The sequence below is a fragment of the Leptidea sinapis genome, chromosome 8, assembly GCF_905404315.1.
Source record: "Leptidea sinapis chromosome 8, ilLepSina1.1, whole genome shotgun sequence".
NCBI classification, from domain to species: domain Eukaryota; kingdom Metazoa; phylum Arthropoda; class Insecta; order Lepidoptera; family Pieridae; genus Leptidea; species Leptidea sinapis.
The window spans coordinates 9722455-9748800 of NC_066272.1; the positions used below are offsets into that span (position 1 = coordinate 9722455).

The following is a 26346-nucleotide window of genomic DNA, read 5'->3' on the forward strand; positions in this document are numbered from 1 at the left end:
ATAAAGTAAAAGCGACTTGGAGTGTAATTAACAATGAAACTGGTAGATCGAATTACCGGAACACCCATATCTGTTTAAATATTAATAATCGCGTAATAAATTCGGAAATAGAAATTGCAAATGAATTTGATTAATACTTCTCCGAAATCCTGATTATCACGACCAAAGACCTTAACTCTTCACCAATGCAGCACATGATATGCTTAAATTTCACGTACCTGTATCTTCCACTGATTTGAAATTTAAGTATGTTACAGGTAACGATATAATAAAAATCTTCAATTTAATTAACCAAAAAAATACAAAAGACCTATGGGGCCATTCGACTAATATCGTGAAATACATACTTGACATTATAGCACCTGAATTAGCAATAATATTTAATGAATGCATAGATGAGGGTGTGTTACCTGACCTCATGAAATACAGCAAAATTATACCTTAGTTTAAATCGGGCAGCTCTTTTGACTCTGGTAATTTCAGACCTATTTCAGTTCTGCCTGTTTTTAGTAAAATTTTTGAAAAACTTTTGCTTCAACAGCTACAAATGCATTTTTATAAATTAATGAACAAAAAACAATTTGGTTTCACTAGGGGCTTATCAACAATTAATGCGGGTACTAGACTCATTGAGCACATCTTTGGCGCCTGGGAAGAGTCACAGGATGCATTGGGCATTTTTTGTGATTTGTCCAAAGCTTTTGACTGCGTCCACCATAAAACTTTACCCCTAAAACTAAAGCATTATGGAGTGAAAAATAAAGCCCTAAATCTGTTAAAATCATATTTATGCGAGAGAGTTCCGATAGTCGATGTAAATGGCAAACGGTCTTCGGGTAAACCTGTGGGAATAGGTGTTCCACAGGGTTCTATTCTCGGTCCTTTCTTGTTTCTTATATATATTAACGATCTACCGTTTGTGGTAGATGATAGCCATGAGATTGTATTATTTGCTGATGATACTTTACTTATTTTTTAAGTGAAGCGACGTGCAGATATTGATGACGAGGTAAACAATGCACTCTCAAAGATAGTGCGTTGGTTTGAGACAGATAATCTGCACTTAAACAGTAAAAAAACAAAGTGTTTACGGTTCATTACACCAAACACAGCGGAGGTACAAACTAACGTACTTATTTGGACTTAACCAGAGATTGGAACTTGTGCACACTACGGTCTTCTTGGGTATCACGTTAGATAAAAAGCTTCAGTAGGGTCCACATATTGCCCATCTAGCAGATAGACTCAGCTCTGCGTAATATGCAGTTAGAAAGATTAGAGAGTACACGAATTTTGCGACCGCTAGATTAGTGTACTTCAGTTATTTTCACAGCATCATGACGTACGGTATTATACTATGCGGTCATGCTGCTGACATTGATATAGTGTTTGCTCTGCAAAAGAGAGCTGTTCGTGCTATATATCAGCTTGGTTATAGACAGTCTCTCAAAGAAAAATTTAAAGAAATAAATATTATGACTGTTCATTGTCAGTACATTTATGAAAATTTACTATACGTTCACAAAAATCGTCACCTTTTTGCTCTTAATAGTGATTTTCATTATTATAACACTAGAAATAAGGGATTGCTTGTAACTAATTCTAGTAGGCTTCATAAGATACATAATAGCTTTAAGGGTAAATGATTACACTTCTATAATAAAGTCCCAGCCACTGTTCAGGCATTATCTATAAATAAATTTTAATGTTTTATAAAAAATGGCTCAGTAGTAAATCCTATTACTCCACTGCTGAATATCTAAATGATCGGACAGCCTGGGACTAGATTGTGATTATTTTATAGCGATTGAAATGACCGTACAATATTGTATATTTTTATTGAAAAGAGCGCAAAAAAAGAATGCTGGGAGAGTTTCTTGCGCCGCTTCTACTCTCTCAGAGCGCCATTTGTTTCCGAAGCGGTAGTAGTATCTAGTAGCTATTAGAAATGACATCAAAAAGAATTATAAAGGAATCAATTCTGAGAAAATAAATGCCTTTTATGCCTTTTAATACACTTAGTATACTAATATATGTCGCGACTACCCTTGAAACCTCCATTATTGAAATCTCAAGATCACGAGTGGAAGTCGAGGGCCTCAGTACACCCCAGTAGTGTAATCGCACTACCCTAAGTGAAACATACTGTTTAAAACATAGATAATTTATACGTCTAGATAGACTGTGACAGCTTTGAACACGTCCGAGAAAATAGCGGCGGACTTTTAACCTCTAGTAACAGTAAACGCACGCACTCTAAAACAAAGTAGGATGAACAACCATTGGAAAATAAGAGAATATAACAAAAATGATTTACGGGTATCTGAGGTCGGGAAGTGGAGGTATTAGGAGGTGGTATTAGGGTAAATAAGGATTATCTCGATTTCTAGCAAACTACATGCCTTATGGAAAAAAATTAAACTGTAAAGTTGTAGGCAATAAAAAGATCTACAACTTTTGTGTTTACACTCTTTTCACATGAAATAAAAATGTATGTGAAAAATTCAAATAACCAAATTTTTTAGTGTTTTATTTTTATCGTTTACAAAAAAAATCCATGAAATTTGGAGAGTTACCATTTTATATCCCAAAACCAGAGTTCCCTTGTCGCTATTTGATATACAAAATATCGTTATGCAAAAAGGAACCACCCAGCAAAAACGCACTTCAGCGATATCAAAGGATTTACAAAAAAAATGTGCAGCTCTGTTAGATCTAGTAAAACTAGTATTTTATATTATTTTAATTTATTGACGAGATACGTATTTAAGTAAGTGTATTTAAACTTGCTGTGAATTCTCATAAATTTTTATATACACATAAATTATAATTTTGAAAATGTGTATGTGGTTATTTTTAACATTTATTAATTGATAGGTTTTCTCATATACAAAAAAGAAGCACACATTTACACACATAAAGAAAATGTAGATATTAATCTTATCGTTCTAAAGGTTTAATTCACAAAAAATATAAAATAATACATAATATATAGATATAAATAATTCATTCAATATTATCATCAAATTGGATTTCGAAATTGGCAGTGGCTAGTACATATATGTCGTTCTCTATTGCATTATCACAAATGAAACCATTATAAAAACTGTGCATCTTGTGGAATGAGATGTTAATATGGACTGAATATGGGTTTCGGTGGTGATACTGGCTTCCCTGACGGCCATAGCGGAACTAAATGTTCCGTCAAGATTACTGCCTTGAACCCTTCCTACACCCAAGGCACGCAAAGAGTTGGTTAACAATGCCTTCCATGGTTTAGGAGAACAGAGAGGTAAGGCCTGGAATAAACGCGTTAGCACTGGCTTCAACTCAGATGCAAAAAGAGCGCTCAGAAGAAGCTTTCTCTTTTTTTGTATGGGCCATGGTGTAATTCCTCGTGGCATGGATGGCTGGTTGAAGTTACCAAGAGCAGCTTTCGATAACGCCCAGAACCTGCGTGTTCCAATCGGGTAACTAGAAAGTTGCTCGCCGATTTTGATGATATATCAAGGCCGTCAAAGAAAAGGATTCAAACTTTTTTCATGTTGTAATTGGGTATCTCTTTCTCCATATCGAGTCCTCTTATACAGAAGATTCGGGACTGTGCGCTCGAAGGTATGAGCACGTGATGATCCATTATCGTCAACGTCATTAAGATTTAGATTTAGATTATGCTATTCAGAGCCTTTTGTACAACCTTCTACACGTGTAACGTGTGGGCCACTCAAAAATCCTACAACGCTCTTCGTCTTCAATATAACAATGCTTCCAGGGTGCGGATGGGGCTGCCCCGATTTTGTAGCGTCGACCGTTTTTATGCGACTATGCGCAAAAGATATGGAGCCCTGGTTAGCAGAGTGCGGGGCAGTACCAACAGCATTCTGAAGATGATTGCGAGCACGTTTGACTGCAGATATGTGGGTTATTGCTGCAGTATTTCTAACGGAATGGCGCAGCAATGACACGCGTCTGTAACTTAATTAGTAATAGGTTTAGGATCAGTACTAACATAGAAAATAAGTTTGCTGTATTAATAACAAATATAAGTCATGATATTGAAATAAAGTTTATTGTTATTATTAGTAACATTACGTACTTTCGCGCAACTAAATAAAAATTAAACAAGTATCAGATATAGAAAATACGCATCACAATAGTTGCATTCGAAATTGCTGTGTAGTGTGTACGACTGCGAAATATCTGCGACCTGAAATATCTAAGCACCTTCATATTTTGTGAGCAAAATTGACAGACGCAGAATTGCTGCACACTTTTGCGATAAAACTGCTCGATCAGCAAATGGTGCTCAAATTGATGTTTACCAGAAGTATTGCTGTGATAATTTTGGGTTTCTAAGTTTATCTAGTCATTGTGATAACTGTTTAGTTTTTAAGTGTACCCAGCATTACAAATTGTACAAATACAAATTTGACGATTATTCTAATATGATAGTCCCTGTACTTCAGACCTTTTAAATTAGAGCGGATAGCCTAACTGTTGCAGTGAAGAGGCCTAAAGGCTAAATCTTCGTTGGAACTATCACGTCAAGACAGTCACCAAGTGGCTAAAATGTATTATGAGTTGTAGAGTGATATGCCAGGTTCACGTGAGCTATATGAAAACATGGTGTAAAGTCGTAAGACCTTTAAGAACAAACAAAAGTGGTGTCAAAATAATGAGGAGAGATAAAACTAGACGTTTTAGTAATGCACGGGTCCGATAAAAACTTTATTAAGTTCTGGCCATCTACAAACTCTTTATACTACAAAAATAATGTACCTGTGACAGTCGAAGGTGAAAATGACTGAAGTAAGATTGCTAACTCATTTTCACATCACTCAGGGACGGCCCGATATCGGCCCGGACTGTTTGTACGCCCAGTGAGCGACTTACTGGTTACACTGTTAACGTTTGTTTTACTGCTAATGAATGACGTGGCTACAGTAGTTTGGATGAAAAGGGGGATTCCTCTGGGCCTCGACGGACTAAGTCTGGAACATATTCTGTATATAAGTATATATTTTTTTATCGCTTCTAAAATGCTCTCAAAGTAATTTTATTTTTTTTATATTACGGATGATTACTGTACTCAATAACTTTTATTTTGTATTAATTTACATATTTTTTTACTTACTCGTGTAAGGCACTGACTATTTGACGTTTGAGCATGTTTTGTTGCATCACTTTACATATATTGTAATTGAAATGATTTGTAAAACGATGAACGTTGATTCCAAAGAGTGGCAATGAGTTACTTGCCATTTATTCTCATTAAAGCTCAATCCTTTACGAAGTTGCGGTAAAATTAAAGTTAAATTTTGACATTCATATGTATCCTGGGTCATTTCCGTGACCTAGTGAATTTTATAAAGAAATATAAACGATACATTTTAAAATTTAATTACAAAAAAGGAAATAATGCGAAGAAAACTGAACTGGGATTTGACTACAAAGATTTTGACTCATTTGAAGAGAGCCAGAAACACAAAACTGATCGATATTTTGATGGCAAACGAGCTCACTGAAAAAAACCAAATGAACCGTGTTAATGATTAATTTGCTATTCTTTATTGAGACGTAATGAAACCGAACCGGTTTTGAAGGGATTAACTGAATTAGTGATGAAAGGTGCGCATATTTCAGATTACCACCTATTTTCGTTTTTTGTCTTCAGAATCATTTAAACAGTGTCAGGTTAACTCAAGAAAGGACTGCGAAAACTCTTGACGCATTTAATGGGATCTTGTCATACCTACAGGATGGCAAGAAGTCATCGAACAATATGCAAAATGAACAAAAAGAATATGTGCCACATATACTAATTTAAGTAATTAAATGTTGTCAAATTTAAAAAAAAGTGTTCAGTTTCAATAAATAATACGGAGAAACTTTTCCCCAACCCAATTTATCATTTGAGGATGAATGGTTTAATCATTTTTTAGTTTATTCATAGCAAAAAACATACAAATATTCGTCTCCACTTTTTTATAGAACAGTAGGAAGAAGTTGTCGAATCCAACTCGGATGGGCAGCGTTCGGGAAGCTACGTAAATTTTTTTCGTCCCTAATACCACAGTGTCTGAAGACGATGGTTTTCAATCAGTGTGTGTTGCCCGTGATGACTACTACTACGCAGAGGTGGTCGCTAACTATGGGCCTTTTGAGAAAGCTCATGGTCGCTCAGAGGGCAATCGAGAGGGCTATGTTTGGAGTTTCCCTACGAGATTTTGCTCTTAATAGTAATTTTCATTATTATAACACTAGAAATAAGGGATTGTTTGTAACTAATTCTAGTAGGCTTCATAAGATAAATAATAGCTTTAAGGGTAAATGTATACACTTCTATAATAAAGTCCCAGCCACTGTTCAGGCATTATCTATAAATAAATTTAAATGTTTTATAAAAAATGGCCCTGTCGTAAATCCTATTACTCCACTGCTGAATATCTAAATGATCGGACAGCCTGGGACTAGATTGTGATTATTTTATAGCGATAGAAATGACTGTACAATATTGTATATTTTTATTGAAAAGAGCGCAAAGAATAATGCTGGGAGAGTTTCGTGCGCCGCTTCTTCTATCTCAGAGCGCCATTTGTTTCCGAAGCGATAGTAGTATCTAGTAGTTATTAGAAATGACATCAAAAAGAATTCTAAAGGAATCAATTTTTAGAAAAAAAATGCCTTTTATGCCTTTAATGAGATTCAAATTCAAATATTTTTATTCAAAATATAATGTGACATCACTTATTGAAAATCAAAAACTACCACCCATTCCAAAATGAATTCCTCAGACCTGAGAAGAACGAAACTAACGAAAGAAAGAAGAAGGGTGCAACAAACTCAGCGGGCTATTTTTTTTTCATCGCAAAAATTATGTTTACAAAGTAATACTGTACAATTAAACTTATTATTTAATAGCCTGAGGGCGGTCACTTCATTCCCAATCTGTGGTATCATTAAGAAAGTCGTTTATGTTATAGTAATCTTTACCACACAAACGTTTTTTAACAATTCTTTTGAATAGCGTAATACTTTTGTTTTGAACATTTTCTGGAATCTTGTTGTAAAAGCATATACTTCGCCCCACAAAAGACTTACTAACTCGACTTAGCCGAGTAGTAGGCATTATAAGTTTATATCTGTTCCTGGTGTTAACATTACGGTTATGACAGTTTCTAGCAAATTCACTTATCTGCCTATGAACATACATTACATTGTCAAGAATATATTGAGAAGCAACAGTCAAGATGTAAATTTCTTTGAAATTCGCTCTCAATGATTCTTTAGGACCTAGGTTATAAATAGCGCGAATAGCCCTCTTCTGCAGCACAAATATTGTATTAATATCGGCAGCGTTGCCCCATAGCAATATACCATAGGGCATAAAACTATTGAAATAACCAAAGTATACTAGTCGCGCCGTATCTATGTCAGTTAATTGTCTAATCTTTTTAACCGCGTATGCTGCAGAACTAAGTCTGTTCGCCAATCCTTCAATATGCGTACCCCATTGTAATTTGGAATCTAGAGTTATGCCAAGAAATAAAGCAGATTCCACCGGTTCTATCTCCTCTCTGCTTAACATAACACTTGCATCTACATTTTTGACTTTTGGTACGGTAAATTTAATATATTTGGTTTTCTTGCTATTTAACAATAGGTTATTAGCGCTAAACCAGTACACGATGTCAGAATATCGTTCACTTCGTCATACATAGCTTGGTTACTTTTCACTTTGAAAATCAGTGAAGTGTCGTCCGCAAACAATACTACCTCATGTTTTTTCTGTATAAGATTAGGAAGATCATTAATATAGATAAGGAAGAGGAACGGTCCAAGAATAGACCCTTGCGGTACCCCCATACTGAGAGGAGTCCCAGGAGATCTCCTGCCATTCACGTTGACCTTCTGAATTCTATTATTTAGATATGAAGTCAGAAGATCGAGCGCAGTTCCGTATAGCTTCCTGACCAGAGTTGAATGTTGAACACAATCAAAAGCCTTAGAAAGATCACAGAACATGTCAAGTGCATTCTGCGATTCCTCCTAGGCATCAAAAATATTCTTGATTAGCTTAACACCTGCATCCGTTGTTGAACGTGCCCTAGTAAAGCCAAATTGTTTCAAATGAAGTAACTTATGAGAGTTAAAGTAAGTAATCAAAAATTTTACTAAGGGTCGGCAAAACCGACACAGGATAGTTATTCGGGTCAGAAGAGCATCCCGACTTAAATATTGGTGTAATTTTACTATGTTTCAGAAGGTCAGGAAACGCGCCACGATTAATACAATTATTAAAGACTATTGCAAGATATGGTGCTATGACATAATTATTGAACGTATTATTTTAACAGAAATGCCCCATATATCAGCAGTTTTTTTCATGTCTAGAGACTTAAAAGTTTTAATTATTTCTCCAGGGCTAACAAAACTAAAATTGTAAATTGACATTCTCTAACATTTTCCAGAAGAATTGACTCAGCAACACTGGTGGAGGAGACAAGAGTGCTTGTTATAGAAACTGGAATGTCAGAAAAAAAATTCTCAACAACCTACTGAGATTGAATTATAGTATTGTTTATTGATAGATTGTATTCAATGTTGCGGTCTTTCACTCTTCCAGATCAAATCAGAAATTAGGAGGTCCATAGGAGATATATGGGCACCTGATGGCCCATACCCTCTTGCAACAACAGAGGAATCACAAGAGCGTTACTCGCCTTAGGGGCGGGACACACAGAAAGACGGAAGATGAGGACGCGAGGTCCAAGACAGGTCTTAGAAGGGTCGCGGTTGAAGTATATGAAAGAGACAGAGCGTTTTTCTGCATATAATAGGTAAAATGTTCTGTGTTTTTCTGTGTGTCCCGCCCCTTATACAGCGTCGAAAAAACGTAGACTATACGACTTGGAAAACCTAAAACACATAATAATAATAGTAAGTAGAGAAAAAAACAAAGAGCACTAGGTTATTATCAACATTGTCAATTACTCATCGGTTTAGCATTACAGCCTACATACTACACCTTAGTGGTATTTCACGGCCGACGCGCGCCAGTACTAAAATAAAACTGTGTGGCAATTGGCAACCTGTTCACAATTATCCACGTTCATATTAGTTTTATCAAGTGCAATTGATAGTTACGTTGTTCTACTTTTGTTTTCTTTCATTTCGAGTCGGCAAACAATAAATTCAACACAGGAAGTCTTTCTTATCTGAAGAACCTTGGTAATTAGAAGGCGAATTAATTGGCAACTCTTTTAAATTGATATTTATTTGCATTGATGCTCTGAAATTGTTTTACTTTCAGTTGTATTAGTGCTAGTAGAAAGTGGGTGTTTAAGTTTTCAGTGAATTTGTTTATTAATTTGTGATTGTGAAGTTATCAACTAAATTGATTGGATTGCGTGTGGAACAGAGGATATATACTTGCACTAATATAAGGTACATACTGCATGATTTTCTTTCATTTATAACTATTTAACAGTAATAGTATTGTTTAATATTGTGAAAATATGTTCATAGATATTTAATATGGTATATTATTTGATATTTACTATTGGATTTATAAAAGGACAAGCGGTGCCCCGTAGCTTCAATCACATATATATACATACATACATATAATAAACTTTTGTGATGAAATATTTAGTGTCGCTATATTATGAAAGTTACTCTTCTGATAAGTTTGTTATCGAATTTTTTTTGTTCTAAATATTGTCATTGTAAGTGGGTGGATCTTATTATTTATCATATGGTAGGAAGGCCTAAATGTGGCCTCAGCAGGTTTACCTTTGACAAAACATAAATTAGAAAAAAATGTTTTAATGTTCGAGAATTTTTGAACGTTAAAGGTAAATACTGTAGAACTGATAAAATATAATTAATTAAACTAAATTAAAAACCTTCATAAAATGTATCGAATTCTGTTATGCCATAAGTTATGATTATATAAAACACAGGGAGACGAATAACTCTTAGATAATTTATACGTCTAGATAGAGTCTCTTGCTGTTAGACAAACGATAAAAACAGGCCAGGAATATTAGTTTAGTATGCGTGACAAGCTACGTCTTACACTCGTCTACAATTATACGAAACTTTGTGTTAGTGTGCGTGAATTTCTCAAAATAGAGGTTAGTTCTAAATTAAATTTTCGACGTTTTCACAGCTGTGATAGTCTATCTAGACGTATAAATGATATAAAGAATAACTATTAAATAATCTCTTAAATGAAAATCAAATTAGAATATGTAGTATACTAGCTGACCCGACAGACGTTGTTCTGTAGATAGTAAAAAAAAAACACTGTTTTATAGGAATTTGCCAATAATATTTCAAAACATCAAGAATTATTTCGTAAACAACGCTCCTTGTTCTTATAATGATACTGTTTCACAGTGGAACTGTCAAACCGTGCATCACTAAATTCTCTCATAGAAAATATGTCCATACAAAACAAATATTGAAAATTAATTATGGGTCCCAAATCGAAATAAAAACTATCCTATCTCTCAAGTTGGACTAAACTGCACTCCATAAACTAATCCCATAGGAGTCCATCGCGGACAAACAACGTGACACGTAATTTGTATATATTAAGATTAATATATGTTGTACCTGTTCGACGTAACTATGGCTCGTTTACATTGAATAATAAACAATAATAATCAGACTCCTTATAAGATCGACTAGCCGACCTTCGCTAATTAAAACGTATACGCAGCCATGTTTGAATGGTTGCGCGGGAAAATTGTGGAAAATATATACTGGCACTGAATCGCAAGCGGACCGACCAGATGATTCACCTGATATCGCTAACATATGCCTTTTTTATGGATGAGAGTACAAACAGCCACACATACGGGTTAAATCAAATCAATAAGGTTGCTGACCTTATAAATTATCGAACAAACTGAGATATGAATTCAGAAACTACATTGGTAGGTAGTGGGTGAGGATTGAAACGGATGCACCATGGTGAGAGCTGATGGTTCCATCTATGAGGACCTGAATCGTCGGGGGCCCACCCCGACGATTCAGGTCCTCCACAGTGCGGTTTTCAAGCTTTCTTCCGGTATTAAACGACAAGGGTACTTTCAAAAAAAGCGCGTACGCCTTCCTTAAAAGCTGGCAAAGCTCTTATGATTCCTCTGGTGTTGCAAGAGAATGTAGGCAGCGGTGAACACTTAACGCCAGGTGACCCGTACGCTCGCTTGTCCTCCTTTTCCATAAAAAAAATTCTGCTTTGTGTCAGTATGATCTGAGTTGTGTAGTAGAGCATAATAAACCCCAGCGGAGTGTTTGTATGGTTGTTCCAGTGACCTGTTGTGTCACGAATAGGATGGTATTTTGGGATGGTTTGCTTATTACACTGCTGGACACATGCCTCCCCCAAAGATCCCCACAACGATCGGTCCTGCGCTGCCCTCATTCTAACTATTCCGGCGATATTGTCCAGTTCGACGGTCCATCTTGTATTCGTCATCTACCAACACTGCGTCTTCCGGTACGTGGTCGCCATTCGAGGACTTTACTGCCTCAGTACTTTCGAATACGTAAACTAAAAGAATCGTTTTATAATAAAATCTATGTGCCAGTTTCTCTCTAATAAATTTTAGAGTTTTATTTAAACTATCTCTACTGTCAATCTTATAATTCAACAACAGATCAAACAATCGGGCAACCTGGGACCACAGGGGAGACAACCATATCTCAACAATTACTAATATACAACACTATATTAACGAATGATTTTAAAAGAGTCCAGAAACAATTCTGGGAGAGTGTTCTTTTCTGCTAGAGCGTCCTTTATTACCGTAGCGGTGATAGTTAATTAACATTAAAAATAATTCTCATGGAATCCATTTTGACAAAACTATTTCGAAAGAACAGCTTACGTATTATTCACATGGAAACGATTCACGCGTACCGGCTTATGATATTAATATCTAGATTTAAAGTTAGGTCTGTAGACCATTTGATAGCTAGAGCTGTAGATCCTGAGTGCGTTCCTTCTAAAGGTAACTTAGAATACAGACAGATGGACAATAATTTAATAAGTTAATTCCAATTACCTTCCAATACTAGGCCACAATAAAACTATAGGATGATAATAAAACTCAATTTAAGTGCTGCCACTATTGTTGGTAAACTTCCTTGTAGTGATAGTTCTCACTTCATGTAATCATATTAAACAACCGACTTCAAAAACACTATTCCAAAACAATAGATATAATATGCACTAAAAAGTATAAAAATATATTTTGAGGTAACAAACATAAAAAAAAACATACCGACGAATTGAGAACCTCCTCCTTTTTTGAAGTATGTTAATAAAAAATCAGTTACACTTAGTCTTTTTTAAGAACTTCATCTATTCAAATGTTCTTTTGTTCATGAGCAAGATGCATGTATATTATTGCAACACTCGTCAGCTGATGGAAACATTTGTGTTTTTTTTCCAAAAACAACGTCTTTTCGACCGCTCTATACCCAGATTGTGTAAGTCTACCATTCCAATTCTGTTTTGTAATTCATTTTTTTTTGTCGAGCAGGACGTACAGCTGATGGTAATTTATACGCCCTGCCCATTACAATGCAGTGCCGCTCAGGATTCTTGAAAACCCCCAAAAATTCTGAGCGGCACTACAACAGCGCTCGTCACCTTGGGACATAAGATGTTAAGTCTCATTTGCCCAGTAAACTACTAGCTACGGCGCCCTTCAGACCGAAACACAGTAATGCTTACACATTACTGCTTCACGGTAGAAGTAGGCGCCGTTGTGGTACCCACAATCTAGCCGGCATCCTGTGCAAAGGAGCCTCCCACTTGTAATATATTGGTTTATAATAATCTAAAAAAAAATCCTTAGTTTTGCATTATGCGTTCCAAACATTAACAAGGTCAACTTTTAGTTGAGACAGTGTATTTTATTGCCAGACAGCGACACACGATTAAAAAGAGACAGACACATAAATCTATGAGATTTAACGTAGGAGAAAATGAGATAGGATGCATTATACAGTGTTTCTTATGTCCGAGGTTCTCTTTATTTATTTTCTTTGCCACATACGAGTACCGGTGGAGTTTCAATCTACTATAATTCGATTGACGAAGCCCGTGTCGTTACTCCACCAGTGGAACTCAAGCTTTCTAAAGTGGGAGAAATATGTGCATGTCAAACCTAATCAGGTCATAGTATTTAGATACACACCAGAAATATACGAATTCTTGAAAAAGATAACGATAAAATTCCGATGATTCTAAGTGGGGATTTTAATGTAAATTTTGCATCGGATACAGTGATTCCGTTGATTGAGTTTTTGGACGCAAATTTTTTTGTTTATTATTTTATTTTATTTCTTAGGGACAACAAACAGTTCACACAATACATTTTACAATTTCAAATTACAGTAGATATTGAATTAATTTTAGTGAGAACCCACACCGTTATTCACATGTTAATTTTATAGTTACTAGTATCTTACATGATGAATAACAAAGTTTAACATTTATTAAGGTAATATGTACATACAAAAAGGGGACAGAAATACAAAATTAGACGTCTTAAAACTAAATTATTTACAAAATTATATTACATTTAAACAAAAGGACTTAACATAAAAAAAATCCTGTTCACTTAAAATGTCATTTACTTGGTTTTTATTTTTTTTTTCTTGAAAAGAAAATGTCAAGGTCATTAAAAAGTCTGACTTGTGTGTCGACCAATCTGTGCAGTGGGGCGCGACCGCCAGAGTGCGTGCGATAGTGCGGCGTGTGAAATAGCCGCTGCGTGCGCACCGCCCGCCTATGCGTTACGCGTGGGACTGCGTAATTAAGTTTATTGTTAAGTTAGATGCAATCATATATATTGTTACAAATATTGCACGTTGCACCCAAAAGAGTACGCCGATTGCGTAAGCTAAGAAGTTAACTTTCAAGCAATTGACAGAACGTTCGTTTCGTACGTCCATATTGGAAATCAATTGTACTAATGAATTTACTTTGAAACCTCTCCAAAGTGTCGGCATATTTATTAAATAAGGGGTTCCATACTGGTGTGGCATACTCTACTTATAAGTGCTGTGTACAATATTAAAAATGTTGTGGGACGCTTAAAGTCACTGCACAACCTCATGACGATGCCAAATAATCTGAACGTTGTATGTGTTGATCTAGATGCAGAGTCTTATAGAACTTCCAAGTCCTTAATTAATGAAACACGCTTTACCATAGAGTCAGATAATTTGTAATTATTGGTTATAACGTTTTTATTTTTTGCATAAAAGCATAGCAGAAAAGGATAAATCTATTAAGGTCCTGCTGAAGTAGGTCGACATCAGACTCATTGCTAATATTTCTATAAATTTTTAGGTCATCGGCGTACATTAAGAACTGTGAGTTCTGGAAGCAATTTGTTAAGTCATTAATATATATTACGAACAATAAAGGACCTAAAATGGATCCCTGTGGAACACCATATCTGATTTATAACCGTTAATTACACTACTTGGCTTCTATGAGTTACGTAAGCGGAGAATCTGAGTAGATTTCCTCTGATACTAATTTAATTTGAAAATGTGCAGCAGCGCACTGTAACAACAACAGGATCAAAAACAATAATTGACGCAGTATTCCAAAGATATATTGAACATATTAAGACGAAAGTATTTATTTCATACTTTAGTTACCATAAGCCTCTTGAATCATTAGTCGAAAATATAAGCTCTGATTATGAATGATATCTCATTATTTAGAAGCCAAAATTTTTGAATGACTCACTTCTTCCACGTGTGGATTGGACAAATGTTTCTTTTTCAGTTAATATTGCTACAAGAACACATTAATATAATGTCGGAGAATAATATCTTAATAAGAAAGATGAGAACAACTAAAAATTTGCAATAAACCTGTATGAAGCGATCCGTGGTCGATACGATCCCGTGCAAAGTAGGAAGTGGAGCGGACTTCCGACATGGACTCAATGGCGTGACGTCACTAGCTTGTATCGACCGCAGCTAGGCACAACGTAATAGTAAAACAATGTAGCCCGATCACAAAATCATTCTTGGCGAAAATTTATCATCATTCGTTTAAATACTCAATTTGCTTAATCAATCTTTATTATAATTTAAAACTTAAAATAAAAATAAAAATATTCCTATCATTCTTATTGGTATGACTTGGGTATGACCAAAAAGCACAGCAGAAAATAGCAACACCCGAAAGTACATATATAAGTAATCATTGTATACGATAACATGGTTCCGTAGTTTAGTGATTGCTGTGTGAAATATGGTTACTGCGCATGCGTCAACATGGCTTCGACGACCTCTTTGTAGGGTGCTCCAGGGACGGATTACGTAATAATTGTAAAAAATATTGCGAAATTCATATACAATAATTATTATACATATATATTGTAAATGTTATTAAATTATAAATAAATTATTTCGTAAAAGTTAAATAAAGTATTTTGTATTATTAACTTCTTCTTTCTGACGTTTCACTTCTGTTGCGTGGTCAGTACACAACATTTTATTGAAATAATAAAAATAAAAAAAAAAATTGACTCTGAACTAAAAGTAAAATTTTTGTTATATTATTACTTTTTTTAAAGAAGGTAAAATATATATTTAAGCTCTTAGCAGAGTACACTGTTGGCAAGACGTGGGTGCTTGATAGACTTCGTTGCAGACTTGAAAACTTACTATGGTCACATTAAGGCTATATCGTGGAAATAGATTTAGCATGCATTAAGACAGTAAAATTAAAAACAGTGTGTGCCTGAGGTCACGCGACAGTAGAAAAACTTTCATAACGCGAGGTTGACAATAAGAAATAAGTAATAACTTGAGAATAAAAAAATATATTATATAATTTTAATTATGTACGAGTATGAATAAATGACTCTTTTAAATCGTGCTCTGACTGATAGCGCTCCCTTTGCCGCCTGCGCTACATAGTTGAGCGTCACATCTCATTCTCATTCAATACTAAGAAATAACGTGGTCAGAACGCCTAAATAAGTTCTCATTTCAAAATTTTTCTTTATTATTCAATTAATTTAAACGCAAGAATAATATTCAAAATGCTTATAAATTTTTTATTACTTTTTATTTAACTGACCCCTCTGATGCTGCAAAAGGAACGTGCAACGTCGCTACTAATATGTAAAAAAAGTGTGTGTGTACTTATGTATGTATACCAAAGCAAAAATCCTTAAAAAAATATTTATTCCTCGTGCTATTCTACATACATTTGTAGAAAGAACAATATTGTAAAAATCTTGCAACGGTGGCTTTGACAATTAATTATTAAATAACAAATACAGCTGCACGGGCTTGAACCCTTTGCCTATCGTGATAATGGACGAAAAACATAAAAAAAAATAACGAATGTCGAAAACGTTCCCTCAAATCCGGCCCTGTGTGACATTTGCATTCGGTAGTGATCGGAGGTTCTCGCGATTTTCCGTAGCTTCCAACCCCTGTGGACAGCGCACTACGCTGCTACGGAAAATCTTTAAAACGTTTCATTTACACTGTAACGTTGACTATTTTTAACATGAAATTTTTCTAATAATATGTTACTGTTACGTAGTTTAATAAAAAGTGATTTCGTATTATTATCACTGTTAAGTGTCTGTGATCGTATTTGTGCTGATTCGTGGCTGTAAGAGCGAAGGTGGAATGAAGCCGATTTTGTTGGATAGTAGCGGAATAATATAGATCTTACAATTTGTTTTCAGTAAGTTTATATGTACAATTTATTACAAATATTTTTTTGAGTTACATTTGCACGGTACTGATGGTAAGAATATATTAACAATCTGTGTGAGTCTACAGTTATGCCCCAATTTCAAACATAAGAATTACATATGTAATAATTACATTCAATGAAATAGTTGGGAATATTCGATTTAAAATGTCAGTAGCTGCATTACAATCAGATGATAGAGTTAAATTATTTATTTTTCAGAATAGCCAACACAATAATCATTAAGTAATTAAATTAATTATTAGTCTAAATAAATCTTACATTTAAATGTTATTGCTATTACAATATATTTAGTATCTATAAAGTAATATGAAAATTAACTTAAATAAACAATATTTATTACACTAACTAAACTAAATGCATACCTACATATCTATTTCCAAGTTTATTCCGAAACGCAGATACCTTATCATTAAAAATGTCTATGCTTCGATCAACTTTATTGTTTGTGTATTATAGAATACGTTATATATATTTGCAAGACTAATTTATTTTATGTTCAATTCCTCAAAAGCACTAAATAAGAGCGCGGACTCACGTTGTTTCGATAGTTATTTCTGTGCAATGCGTGCGGAGTGACAAAATAAAATAACCCATAATACCACACATAAAAGCCCATGCTTATCAGAAAAATATATGAATTTAAGACGATTCATTTTTATTTTTTTCTGAGATTATTTATAACATATTAATTATTTCCCATGTTTTCGAAAATATTATATCTACTTCCCTTACGTATTTTTTAAGAGACAAAATTATGTAAGTAGTAGCAGAAAAATGATCCTGAATGAAGTTTTTTTTTCGTCAATTTTGTGTGAAGAGGTAGCGGATAATCGTTTTTACGTCATAAAATATCAAAATTTCAAAGCAAAAATTTCCCGCTAATTGGAGATAAAGAAGTAATTTATTTGTGGCAATTTTTAGTTTTCTTAGATTTAGTTTCATTTCATCACAAACTCTACCGAAAAATATCTTATTTTGTCGGATTCGCAAACGCGTCCTTAATGAATTCATCAAAAAAAAAAAAAAAAAAACAATATATTGTACAGCTTGATCCTATAAACTATGACTTGACTGTATTTTGTCGGGTAATTACTCAATAACTTTTATGTTGGTATAATGTGTCATTTCTAATCTGAGTCCTACATTGACACTTTTGACAAAGTTGCACACCCTCAGAATAAGGATTGGTCTCCGCTGCGCTCCAATTAGAAACCGCACTACCTAAGAACAATAGCTTTTTATTACGGCAACTATTAGATGCTTGTGTGCGTGACGTGACATCTTGACACTCAATTGCATCTTTCAAATTTTGTAACATACGCTTTGTGTTATTTTACATTTAAATTAATAAAATAAAAAATACTAACTGATGATATGTGATCCCAGTATATTTCTTATTTCTTGTAGTATTCTTTTTACAAAGTTTTACTTCGCAACCTGGTATTTTAGTTTCAATTATTAGCAAAGTTTAACAGAACATGTGGCACGTCAACATCACACATTTTTCGAGACAGGCTCGAGTACTAGTTATAGGAGTATCCAGTATCTAGTTGTTAATCTAAGTGAGCTTATTTAGTTATATAATACAACAAAAATAGAAATTAAGCCGCTATATGTCGATACTATCACATAATATCTAACATATTAAGCACATGGCATAGATACTTAGTCTGGCCATACACCGCATTACACAAAGTAGGTGGGGAGCCAAATGTGATTTCTGATTTATTCGCATGGTATTAATTAATAATTAATAAATATTGCACGCGTCATATGCGAAGCGGATTAAGTTGTGCTCTACACTCGCCTCACAAAAATCAAGCGATTTCTTGATTAGTTCAATTGTCCCTATTTATTTTCTTTCGCACTAGTAGAACAATCCCTACTTATCTTATCTTATTTATAAAATTCTCGTGTCACAATGTTAGTTACCTTACTCCTCCGAAACGGCTTTACTGATTTTTACCAAATTTTATATGCATATTCAGTAGGTCTGGGAATCGGCTACTATCTATTTTGCATACCCCTAAGTGATAAGGGTTGTTCACACTTATTTTTTTTTTGACATTTTTTTTAAATTAATTTAATTATGATTCAGCATTAAAATATACATACAACTTCAAATTTTCACCCATTTACGATCACTTACTTTTATATCGCGATTTTAATATTACTCTAATCCATCCACAGACACACAATAGACTTGCAATATGGCAATAAAATATAATGATTATTGTAGTACGATAAATTTTATGTACGATATATTTGGTAGGTCTGAGAATTGGTAGTCATCTATTTTATACCCTAAAAATTTTAATTATTGATTTTTTTTTATTACTTTATATGGCAATACAACGTTTGCTGGGTCAGCTAGTAATATTATAAATGTAAGTTTGGTTGTTACGCTTTCACGCCTAAACCACTGAACCAATTTTGATTAAATTTAATACAGAGATAGACTAGAGTTTGAAAAGGGACATAGGCTACCTTTAGTTGCGAAAAAATAAATAGAGCGATTGAAATAGGGGATGGAAATTTGTATGAGAATTCGTCATTTTCGGAGATCAAACCATAAACTTTGTATATGATAAGTAGTATTTTATAAACATTTATTCGAGCATTTTTGAAACTTTGACTTACATGGGGATGAAATAGGATATTAAAGTTCGTAGGGAAATACTATTAAAGAGACTGTCGACAATGACAAGAGATATCTGCTGTATTATAGAAGCGCCACCAGCAGCGGAAAAAGCAGTTTGTATGTGTATTAGTTGCAAAGTATCATAAAAATGAAAATGCTGCCCAAAATAACTATTCTACGCAGACGAAATCGCGAGTAAAAGCTAGTATTTACATATAAATGTAATGGAAAGAAACTAGTTTCAACATATATAACATTTTAAAAAGACAATTTCCTTTTTAATGAATAAAAAAAAATTAAGAAAACTACATCGTCAATGTCCGGCTGTCAAATGTATGTATGAAAACAATCTCTTCTACAACTATGATCGCCTGGTACCCGTACACTGTATAATGCTTCCAATATCTCATATTCTCTCGCCGGCTGAATCCTATACATTTACCTGTTTGTGTCTCCATCGTCTCGCTTTTTCGTTTCATCGAGTTTCAAATCACGACGATTCTAAAGAAGTTACACTTCAATAATAACACTTACCGCTCGCTAAAGCAGAGGTAACAGTCCTCCGTCACGTGCCAGTGTACCAGTCTGGGTTCTTAGTCCGTACATACCAGTGTGTAGTGGTATGGAAGGATTCATCAACATAATTTGTTCAATAAATGTTTGCACAAGAGAGTAAACTAGATAACTAACACATTCAGTTTCCAACTCAATGGCTACGAGGTTGTGAACACGAAGCTAACTCCACATAGCGAACATGTACATGACATAAGTACACTACCTACTAACACTATCTTGTAAGTTTGCAAATTGTATTAACAAATATGTATGTAATCTCAGGATGAATCTGAAATAAATGATATTATTGATAGTACATATTATTATTATATATAAGTATATGGTAGGTGTTCTGCCAACATAATAAAAAATAATTTGATTATTGAAGTAGTTGAAATTAAAATTCATGTAACAATAGCTCTAACTGTGTTTCATATTACATAGTTTAAAGTACTTAAGTCAATAAAAAAATGGGAAGAGTTTGCGATATTCCGATAGAAGTAAAAAGGATAATATTTAGGCCCAACGGAAGACCAGCGGTGGTTCTCAAATCAGCAAATATGCTGAGTTGGGACCATTTTTTATTTAGTACAAATATTTAATATCTGCTTGTTTATCTTTATCATAAGTTTATTATTATTTAATATTTTTGTATTTGTGTGTTCATACTACTTATACGTTTCAAAAAAAATATTTCTTTCTAAATGTGTAAATACTCGTGTTAATCAAAGAAAATACCAGCTCCCAACAAGTCGGAGTTTCATGCCAGAATAAAGCGTAGGCTATACTAGAAAGAAATAATACCTATATGGCTAAGTTTCTGAAAAAGAGTGGCGTAAGTAATAGACGGTCCATCTGATAAGTTACTATGTAATCTGGGTCGTTACACAGTGATTCACTTTGAGGTAACGTACCGCGATACAAGCGTACCCTGAGTCCAAACAATATGGACAGCTTTTCCAGTTATAGTTACGTTAGTGTTTTGTTTTCAGAAACGCCATGAAAAACGTAGACGACGACGATGACTGAGCGAGACATCCAGAACAGAATGTTGGGTGAGTGTACCAAAATAATATAAAATAGTGCAGATCATATAATAACCTATATTAACTCATTCAACATAATAATCTATTCTTTAAATATTCTTCTTCTTCGTCGGATAACTCTTGACAGAGCAGTCGAACGACGAACGATTCTACACCAGTTATACCTGGCTGTTGCTTCTCTGGCACCTGTGTTGAGTGGAGAATTGGTTAGGGCTTTGATCTGGTCTGTCAAGCGCATAGGGGAGCGTCCTCTTGACCGACCTTTAAATATAATAGTGTACAAATTGTTACAAAATAGGCCAAGAATGTGTTTGTACCTTCACTAGAAAGTAGTTAAGTAGGATAACTATCATTATTTCGTTGATGTAATCTTAGATAATTTGTGCGTCCAGATAGACCCACTTCCTGTTAGCGGCCTATAAAACAGACCATGAATATTAGATAAGTATGAGTGACAAGCTACGTCTTACACTCGCGATTTTTGTGACACTTTGTGTTAGTGTGCGTGAATTGCTCAAAATAGAGGTTAGTTTTTAAAATCAATTTTTTTCAACGTTTTCTAAGCAGTCATAGTCTATCTAGACGAATAAATGATCTATATAGGTATATAGGGGTATATTTCCAATTTTTCGTGAACAAAATAAATCATTGAGTTCATGTTAACAATACAGTCAAATACTTTTGGAAACTTGGAACTAACTAAACATTCAAAGAAAACATCAATTTCAGTGAAAGTGAATGCGAATGAACATTTTAAATTGTATTACAACTAAGTAAATCATTTCATGATCTCATTATATTTTAGTAAAATTTGTAAACATAATATTCTACATGTAATTGAATACAATTAGGAATACTTACATACTTAATAACAACTTTGACCTTCCGTTGTTATCTACAGTTAATATATACCATCAAAAACATAACTTGTAAAAAGACAAAGTCTTGCAACTCAGTTCTTCTACCGTTAAAAGTTGTGAGATCCATGTAATACCAAGTCGGTCAATTTATTTAGTAGTAACTAGTCACTTAAGGGTCCTTTGTACTAAGTTATAAGGTAATTAGATAAGCTAAGAACATCTTATAGTGACCATAGCAATATTGAAAATATTTTATGTTTTTAATAAATAGATTAACTTGGCCATCGTATGAAAACACAGTTAAACTTCATTTTCTTTATTAAGAACACAATGTATCTCACAAGTAAATCACAAGTCTCTTATAGGCTGCAAGTCCTAAGTCGTCTTTTAAAATACGCGACATGGTTCTAGGTGTTATTAGAAAAATGTTTGGAGAGTATTAAAAATTGCATTTGGCTCCATACCTACTTTGTGTAATGGCAATCACAGCGATTCGGTTCTCTTTATTTAAATTAAAAAAAAATAAATAAAAAGGTTCTCTTTATCACCCCACTCCACTTTAATATCGCAAAATATTGTATAATGTATTGGCGCCAAAATGAGAAAACACAATGAACAGTCATATAAAAATGACAGATTCTAAATTCAAATGTAATATTTTGTTTATTCTTAATTGTAACAGTATTTATGGCCAGACTAAGTATATCACTAAAATTAAAACTTTTCTGTCAGATAATTCAACGAATCCTTTGTAATGAAAATTAAAAGTTAGGATATCATCCCCACCATCTGGATGTGTGGGGGTCCTCCACAGTGCGGTTTTCAAGAAGCTTTCTCCCTCGTACTACAAAGCTGTGGAATTTACGACACTATACGACATGGGTACCTTCAAAAAAAGCGCGTACACCTTCCTTAAAGGCCGGCAACGCTCTTATGATTCCTCTGGTGTTGCAAGAGAATGTGGGCGGCGGTGATCACTTAACACCAGGTGACCCGTACGCTCGTTTGTCCTCCTATTCCATAAAAAAAAAATTAGGTACCTACTCATAATTCATAATAAAGCGGATAAAGTTAGAAAAAACCGAATAAAAAGCTATCTAACATACATAAATTAAAAGGTTTCTTTTTTCGGTTTCCAAGACTTTGATGCTAGATATACTGAGCTCTGACTGCACTCAAGTAGGTTGTTGCGAATGCAACGTTTGAAACGAAGTGGCGACAGTACTTCTAATGTAGATTCTTTTGATATAAATATAAACTGTATGAGCTTAAGACCACACGACAAGTGGAAACTTTATCTTAAGGCGAAGAGTAAGCAGAAAACACGCAAACATGGTGATTTTAGACAAGTTTTGTGGTGAAAGTATAGCATTTGGAGCTATGAACACTACTTAATCCTGTTACACATATCCTTAAGTCTTATTTGTAGGTTGCTAATGCTTGCTGTTGGTTATAGTTAACACTGCGGGCCTATTTGAACTACCACTTTTCTTTGAAGTTAAACAAGTTTTTTAGCATGGCGTGACGCATTTTTTTGGTACTTCTCTCAGAAAAGTTATTCTTATAGCTTGTTCTTTTTTGTGTAGGTTCATTTATTCAAATTAGTAGTGAATAACGAGGATTGTAAGCATATAAACTGTTTTCCACGCAAGAATTTTGAAAATATTGGCTTTGTTACATAGATGGCGGGCCGGCAGCCGTGAACTCTCGCTCAAGGTCGCTGGCATTTAGTGTCGCCTTAAGCGAGGTTTAATAGGAAATACATAGGTAATATTATAATAAATTTACAATACATGAATGTACTTTAATAATTATAATTGCCATGCAATTGTGCTCTGGCTGATTGCACTTACTCAGTTGACTCAAGACAATAAATATCCACAAAAGTTTATAGTCACTCATCTTAATAATTATAAAGACTGAAAGCAAAAATATAATGATTAAGAAATTTTTTGAAGTAGGCGCGTATTTTACGGAAATCCATAATTATCCAAATGTTTTGAGTTTTCTTGATTGTTAATTCCGCTAATATTCGGCTTCAAACAATTCGACGCGGGTTTCGCCTCTACACGAGGCATCCTCTACTCTAAAATATAGTATTGTACTCCTTATCATGTAGGCGTACTCAATAATCTATAGCAGTAATAGAGTATGCTAAAATACTCTTTTTTACGCAATGTTTACTGCACTATATAGTATAGGTATATCCTTTACTTTAATACCTACAAGTACCAGTTATTTAATATTATGCAAACCCAAACTATAAAGGTCGACTATTTAATATGCTGGTATCCCCAAATACCCAAGCCACATTCGGACGTATCTGAACGCAGCCACCTAATGTCATTATGTCAAATGTCAATGTTATGCACAAAAAAATACCTTTTTAAATATATCACAGACTAATATGATGCTTACGAGGATTTCTGTAGGTAGGTAATAGGTAAAGGTACATTTAAAGAATTATTAACTTAATTTGATTAAATAACGGCCACGGGTTGAAAATAATTTTAATATAGGTATACATATTATATAATACTAGCTTTTACCCGCGACTTCGTCCGCATTGAATAGTTACTTTATGCATTGGGCGTTGTTAGCTGCGCTGCAGTTTATACTTTTGCAGCTATCATCGTTTTTACTTGTTTGTATTATCTTTGTTAAATTGTTCCAAATAAAAGTTTTATTATTATTATTATTTATTTTTTAGGATATTTTTCAAATAATACACAATATACAAACTATTCTTTCCGCTCGTCTATGATACATCGCATATCCCTAGTCATTGTAGACAATATTCTCTTTAACAGGATTGAACTGCGAACTTTAATCTCCTATTTCATCCCTATGTAGGTCAAAGTTTCAAAAATGCTCGAACAAATGTTTATAAATTAATCTTTATAAAGTGCCTTAATACAAAGTTTCATGGATCTATCATCGAAAAGGACGAATTTCCATACAAACCGTCATCCCCTATTTCAACCCGTCCATTTAATTTTTTGCAATAAAAGGTAGCCTATGTCCCTTTTCAAGCTCTAATCTATCTCTGTACTAAATTTTATCAGAATAGGTTCGGTTGTTAAGGCGTGAAAGCGTAACAAACAAACTTACATTCACATTTATAATATTATTAGGGATTATAGCAACATAATATTAGGTAAGTTCGGTGTACAAAAAATTTACTAGGTCTACATAAATAGGTAATAGGTAAATCTACGCCTTATGGTTTCAGAGATATATATATATCGTGATGAGTGATTATATACGTGGAAATCGCTTATGTATATACATAGATTAAAGTAAAAATTCACATTTATTCATAACTGAGACCTAACATTTAATTAGGTAGGTATTTTAGCATTAATTCTCATTAAGATTTCAGAATTAATAATAAAATAATAATAATATTGACACACTGTTTATACAAATTATCTTGCCCCAAGTTAAGCATATATGTATAGCCTGTGTTATGGGTTACAAGACAATAATATATTTAATACAATATACTTACTTAAACAATAAATACATTTAAACATCCATGACTCGGAAACAAACATCCATATTCATCATATAAATGCTTGCACCTACCGGGATTCGAACCTGGGACCTCTAGCTTAGTAGGTAGGATCGCTAACCACTCGGCTATACAGGTTATATGTTATATGTAGGTATGTGTACTTTGCATGTTTGTTCAGTGATGAGAGATTAATAAAGATTGCTTGTGCGAGTGACTGACTGAAGACAGATAAGGATTATCGCAATCTTTAGTTGTAAGTTGGAGATGATTGGTTCGGCGCTGTGTCTGTTCGCGAAAATTATAAACCTCGTGAAAGGAGTTTTTGAAAAATGTTCGAAAAATAACATTTTACAAGAAATATGGACGAATAGTGGAGGTCACATGAAATGTATGTATGTATTTCTTTTTAATACACTAGTTATTTACATATAATTCAAATATGTCTGTCCTCCCTCTCTACTTTGCCGAATATAACTAGTAAGGTAGTAAGTACCTACATTCTAGAAATTTCTCTATCTATATGCAAACAAATATGATTAAAAATGAAATTACTGTGCCTTCTGGTTGTGATAACAAAGAAGTAGGTACGAAGGTAGGTAGGTACAAGCCTTAGGATTTATTAAACCTCCTGTTGTTTATTTTTTATTTTCATCGTGAATATGCAAATATTAGCGTATTACACTAACATAAGTTACTAATTTGAAACTTAACTTTAATTTAAATGACAGAAACATTAATAAAAACTTTTTTGATATTGATGTTTTAACAAGTAGAGTTGCTTTGCGAAAACGCGACATCTAGTGTATACAGATAGATCTAAGTGGACTTGTAAACAAAAATAATGTGGTCGGTAGGTTTGCTACGTTGCGATTTGATTTGTGTTAATTTTGTTTGATGAGAACCTAATTTGTTAATTATATATATATAATATAAATATC

At 33.9% G+C, this 26346-nt stretch overlaps 2 protein-coding genes across 4 annotated transcripts in view; both read left to right on the forward strand.

Annotated features, from left to right (window-relative positions):
- LOC126965614 (uncharacterized) overlaps positions 1 to 26346 on the forward strand; it is a 136364-nt gene that overhangs the window by 58195 nt on the left and 51823 nt on the right. The gene's annotated exons all lie outside the window — the stretch shown is intronic.
- Positions 9125 to 26346, forward strand: part of LOC126965602 (uncharacterized) — a 160628-nt gene continuing 143406 nt past the window's right edge. Inside the window, exons 1-2 of one of the 3 annotated variants that reach the window (XM_050809251.1) lie at positions 9125 to 9447; positions 20978 to 21040. In XM_050809251.1, the coding sequence (XP_050665208.1) occupies positions 21007 to 21040 (34 nt within the window). In that variant the 5' untranslated portion in view covers positions 9125 to 9447; positions 20978 to 21006. Of the gene's footprint in view, positions 9448 to 16597; positions 16757 to 20977; positions 21041 to 25674; positions 25797 to 26346 lie in introns of those variants that run through there. The other 2 variants (XM_050809252.1, XM_050809253.1) reach the window with 2 other exon arrangements.